Genomic DNA, 5,730 nt, shown 5'->3' with positions numbered 1-5,730 from the left:
CGTAGACAATAATGATAACGAATTTGATGAAGAATCGAAGCTATTACATTATCGTGATTTTGAAGTAGCATGAAATTAGAAGAAGAATCGAGAAATTAGGAGAGAGAAAAAAGAGGAGAGAGAAAATAACGCATGATAATGGAGGAGAGAGAAAGTAAACGCTTTTGTTTGTAATTGACAGAAAATAAACCCCATCGTAAGATTTGATGAATATGTGGTAGATTAAAATCTACGGTTAAGATCTCATGTTTTCAATTTTCAGCTTAAGGCTGGTTTTTACATGATTCAACTCATATATATATAACCAAGTTACGGTGAGAACTAGTTGAATAATAGGAACTAAGAACTCTTTTGGACCGTCAGATCTAACACAAATAGGCAGCTGCGATTAATTCTCATATCATAAGATAATACACTCGTTTCTCTCTCCTCTTTCTCATACGCCATTTTCTCTCTACTCAAGTAATTTTCAAGCATCCTCGCTTCAATCATCAACTTGAACATCAAGAATTTGTTTCAATTTACATACATCTTCAATGATGAGCTGAATTCGTTGCAAGATTTCTCAACGATAGAGGTAAGCATTGTGAATTTTGCATCGAATTTTAGGGTTTAATTTTATTTTCCTACGATACTCATATTATAAATCCTATTAATTTGTAGCATATATTTGCAAATTTTAGGTTTCGATTTTCCGATTTGTTTTTTCGTTTTCATTTTTTTTTCAGCGATTTAATGCTTCTCCTTTAATTCGACTTTTATCTAAAATTTTCTGTTAATTTCCTTAGTGTAGTGTAATTTGATAGATTCTGATTCAATTTGATATTTTCTGTTTGACTATTGATTGATAATTTCTGTTTTTTTTTTTTTTTGCAATATTTTGTCGATGCGGGGCTACGAGGAGGAGATTGTGGTGTGGTTTGGAAGAGAGGAGAGTAGGAGGCGCTGCTAGCAGCATTGTTGAATTTGTGTGTTGGTTGTTGTAGTGGCAGCAACATTGTTGATATGTGTTGGTTTTTGTAGTGGCATTGATGGCAAGGAGTTTTGAGGTTTAGAGGAGGCCACGAGGGACGAAGATAGCTGCTTGTGGACTACACTGTGTTGTTGTGGTGGTGTGGTGTAGGTTAGCATTAGGGTTAGGGTGTAGAATAAGCTGGCAGCAAGATTGATAATAGTGTAAAGTGTTGTGTAGGGTGAATTTTTATTCTAGAATCTTTATGATTTTTAAGTGGCTTGAACATAATTCCAGTTAAAAGTAAACTAGAGATCAATAAAAGTAGACTAAACTACTCCCAAAGTAGATAATCAAATAGTTTATGGTAGATAATCAAACTAGGTTGTATTTGATCAAAGTACCCCTGGTTATGTCTAAGTTGCAGTTGGTTTTGTACAAATCATGGCAGACTACCTAAGCTATGCTAAGAATGTCTATCATCCCCACCTTCCTACAATACAGTCAGCAATTTAAGTTGGTCTCCTTCCACTCTTGGTTGGGTTAAAGTGATTATCAATGCTAGCATGGGCTGGGATTTGTTGCGAGAGATAAGAATGGGCAAGTTCTGCCAGTAAGACAATTTTTAAGCTTGAGTTTATGCTAATTGGTCCTATGGATGATTCTTGTGAGATTTACAGGTTGAATTTTTTAATTTATTTGTCTTAGTGATTTTAGCTACTCGTACTTTTTTTACAGGTTGAAATTCTTGGATGGAAATGGGATTGTATTTCAATGGACTTTGTGACTTGCCTCCCAAAGTCAAATAGTGGAAACGACACCATTTGGGTAGTGGTGGATAGACTTACAAAATCTGCGGTGTTTAGACCAATGAAGGAGACTCGGAAGATGGAACAACTTGCAAAAGCTTAAATAAATAATGTGGTGAGGTTACATGGAGTTCCAAAAGATATTGTGTCTGATAGAGATTCTAGGTTTCTTTTAAGGTTTTGGAAAACTTTGGTACAACACTTAAGATGAGTACAACTTTTCACCCTGCCACAAATGGGCAAACTGAGAGAACCATTCAAACCTTGGAAGACATGTTGAGGGCTTGTGTTATAGATTTTCAAGGGGGATGGGAAGATAGCTTGGACTTAATTGAATTTTCCTATAATAATAGCTACCATGCAAGCATTGGCATGGTTCCATTTGAGGCATTATATGGAAGGAAGTGTCGCAGTCCAATCTGTTGGAACGACATAAGTGAAACAATGATTTTAGGGCCTCAAATGATCGAGGATACAGTTTAAAAAGTAAAGGAGATTCAAGGTAAGATTCAAGTGGCGCAAGATCACCAAAAGAGCTACGCGGATTTGAAGCGTAGAGAGGAGGAATTTGAGGTCGGTGACAAAGTATTGTTAAAGGTGTCACCAACGAAAGGTGTAATGAGATTTGGAAAGAAAGATATATACACAAAATTTCTCAATTATAAACTTAGTCTTAGATAAATCATATGACCGACAATCAAAACGGGTTTCTTTGGGAAATCTAGAAAGTTTCTTCTCATATGGATTATAAAAAATATAAGAACAAATGGGGAATTATCTCACAAGCTTTTTAAAAGTCCATCATATGGAAAACAGTCCTAACATACAAGCAATTCTCACAAGTGTTCACCGAGGCATTTCAACAAACAGGTTATGTGCATTCCACAAAACTTTGATTGCATCTCTTTAGAGTATAGTAATAAGGATACCAAAATAGTTAAGAGGAATTCAGGGAACAGGACAACCAACACAAACCTGTAACCATGTTGATTCTATATTGTTTATGACAGAATGAAGAGATATGCCAATGTACTTAAAAGTCTTTCCATCAAGCTTAAAAGTAAATAGAATAATATAAAACGTAAATAAAACCCCTAAAAAAATTCATGAACAAGAAATCTAATTTGGAGAAATCAAACGCAATAAAAAAAACAAACTTAATTCAAATAGATAAAAATGAAGGCCTCGATTGAGAAAATAAGAGAAAATTTCGAATCACATAAAAATCAAACGAATTATTATCACCAAAAATGAAAGTTGTACATAAAATTAAAAAAATAATGAGAAATCGTTAACCTGATTAATAAACGCAAAACTACAAATAAATCAAACAAAAAATAGCGAAAATCCTAATTATTTCAAACTAAAAAAAAAAGCGAGATTTCAAAATAAAAACCCTAATTGACTAAAAAGAACAAAGAAAAACGAATCAAATAACTTATTTGATCATAAATAAATCTGTTAAACTGAACCAAAATCAAAACACTTACCTCTCATGATTCAATCGAAACAACAAATTGAAGAAGGTGAATGGAAAAATTCGATTTGTGAAGTCGAAGGAAAAAAAATCGCCTTACAGATTTGAATGAAGAGAGAGAAATAAAGTTTGAAGAAGAAAGAGAAAATGAAAAAGAAGTTGTGCAAAAAATAGGGTAGTCATTCGAGATGAATATTTACAACTTTACCCTTAATGAGGCGGGTGCAATGAGAACCGTCAGATCAACGGTTATGATTGGTTCCCAGTTCTTATTATTCATCTTGGTATATATATATATATATATATATATATATATATATATATATATATATATATATATATATGGGATCATGTGAGAACACATCCCTTATGTGAGAACCTGGTATATGTGAGGACATATTACAATCGTTGGATCAATTGCATCCAATGGTTACCATTTATCCCGGTCAAATATAATTTCAAAAAAAAAAAAACAGCGTTTTCTCTCTCCTCCTTCATCACCATTACTGAATTTCCCTCAATTACAGCTATTCTCTCTCATCTTCCTCTGGATTTCCAGCAAAACATATGATTCTCCCCCTCTTTCTCTCAAAACCCTAATATCAATCGGCGATCAACGCATCAAAGATCAGCATTTTACAAAAAGCGATTTCTTAGACGCCGAAATCCTGTTTTTGCAATCCCTGAGTTTCGAGTTTGGAACCATGAAGAATTCGGTGTTTTGGTGATTGAAGAATTGATGATGAAGCTTAAAGAGGTGGCTAATGTTGGTGAGATGGTGAGCATCGAGGTTTGTTGCGATGTCATAGATTTGACGTACGAGAATGATGAGATTTCGCGGATGTTCGTGGAATCGCTGGTGTTCCTTGCGACGGCGATTGTGGTTAGTTTTTCTGATTTGATTTTTATTATTATTATATTTCTTTGATTTACTTTCAATTTTGTAACAAGTTTTTTCTGATTTTGATTGCGAAATTTAGGGTTTTCCCGATCATTTGTTTGTGTATTTGTGATTTTAATTGTTATTTATTCGAGGGATTCTTCAATTATATGTTTGCAATCCTCTTAGTGTTGTATTTGGCCACCTCTCCTTGTCTTTTCCTGAAGTCTGGAGGGTATCCTCAAGTGTTGTTTGTATTTTGTCTTTTTTTTTTGTCTTCAGAAAAAGATAAGCATTAGATACTTAAAATTAATCATGCTTTCTCTAACTCTGAGTGACAAATTGTGAACTTCGAGAACGGTGATATCAGATGCCGATATTACAAGTGAATTCACACTTAGAGAATCTGGGCAACCATTTGCGTTTTCTTAGTGCCATAATAAAGTGACCCTTGCTGAAGCCTCAGGCCTCACAGGTGATATCTCACAGGTTAAGGAGTTCATCAGAGAGGATGTAAAACCTTGATTACATTTTCTTATGATTCAATACTTTTTCATTGCTTTTTCTTAATTTTGGGGTTACCATCTTTTGGCAAGTAAATTGTGTAGAACTTGTGAAAGACAACCTTGAGCATTAAAAATATTTTGGCTATGAATTTGTGAACTTATGAAAGATGAAACCCTAAGCTATTAACATTAGAAGAATGTAGGAACTTAATTGTCTTATTTGTTCCTTCATTGGTGAAGGAACCTATATGGAATCCACTTGATGGTTCTTCCCCAGTCAAAGTGTGCTCTTACCAAAGGAACTTATGAATTGGTTACCATGAATGATGATGTCTACATAATGTATCAATTTCTCGGAGAGTCTGCACATACTTGAAAGTCTTACTAGCTACACTTGTTAATTATTTGTAATCATGGTCTTATTCTTCCTTGCATTGATTTGTGCATATCTGTTATTTGAATACTTAGGTGAAACTTCACTTTACAGAAAAGGCTTTGAGAGTAATTACCAAAAAATCAATGGTCAAGAATACTGGTGCAAGAGGTTTAAGATCCAAACTGGAAAGTGTACTAACAGAGGCAATGTATGAGGTGTGTGGCTCTTTGTTAAACAATGTGGCTATTGAAAACTATCATAACTTTGACATTTGTTATACATACTTAACAAGAGGGATTGTTCAGGGAGGTGTTAGCGTATGATTTAGGATGTGAATTGAGTTTGTCGAAGAAATCAAATCCAGAATTAGTCGTACTGTCATTATAATTCTTTTTTCACATTTGTTAGCTTCCTCTCTACTGATCTTGCTTGGTTTACATAATGTTTATCCTGATCTCCCTAGATCCTGCCAAGGATCACATGCTGGTTTGTGGTCATTGTATCTCATTCTTGTTCATTACCAAGGAATATAGACTAGCAATGGAAATTCAAGTATACTAGTCACCTCATCGTATGATATCAGTGACCTGTGACCAGGTTCAAAGTATAACATTTGGAGCCTTATCAGTCAGCTGATTCATTTGGAGCCTCAATTTTTTGTTCATTTGTCAAATGAGCAATTATTTTTTTCTCATTTGTCAAATGAGCAAATTATTTAATGCTCATTTGT

General features: G+C 34.2%; 1 protein-coding gene and 1 long non-coding RNA gene across 2 annotated transcripts; both read left to right on the top strand.

The window, feature by feature from the left end:
* Nucleotides 1-407: 407 nt before the first annotated feature.
* LOC110724441 lies at nt 408-2,994 on the top strand. The gene is made up of 2 exons (XR_002511994.1): nt 408-577; nt 1,691-2,994. It is a non-coding gene; the product is annotated as an uncharacterized LOC110724441 (long non-coding RNA).
* Nucleotides 2,995-3,584: 590 nt separating this feature from the next.
* On the top strand, nt 3,585-5,716 carry LOC110724439 (cyclin-J18-like). The gene is made up of 2 exons (XM_021903857.1): nt 3,585-4,121; nt 5,093-5,716. The coding sequence occupies exons 1-2, from the start codon at nt 3,978-3,980 to the stop codon at nt 5,321-5,323; spliced, it is 375 nt and encodes a 124-aa protein (XP_021759549.1). The 5' UTR covers nt 3,585-3,977; the 3' UTR covers nt 5,324-5,716.
* Nucleotides 5,717-5,730: the final 14 nt, after the last annotated feature.

The sequence above is a fragment of the Chenopodium quinoa genome, unplaced genomic scaffold (assembly GCF_001683475.1).
Source record: "Chenopodium quinoa cultivar QQ74 unplaced genomic scaffold, ASM168347v1, whole genome shotgun sequence".
Taxonomy (NCBI): Eukaryota; Viridiplantae; Streptophyta; class Magnoliopsida; order Caryophyllales; family Amaranthaceae; genus Chenopodium; species Chenopodium quinoa.
The sequence above is the reverse complement of the archived record's forward strand: the minus strand, read 5'-3'. Positions and strand labels throughout refer to the sequence as shown.

Coding starts and splice junctions, on each gene's coding strand:
- LOC110724439 (XM_021903857.1), top strand. CDS start 3,978: ATGATGAAGCTTAAAGAGGTGGCTAATGTTGGTGAGATGGTGAGCATC. Junction 4,122..5,092: donor TCCTTGCGACGGCGATTGTG/GTTAGTTTTTCT, acceptor TTGAATACTTAG/GTGAAACTTCACTTTACAGA.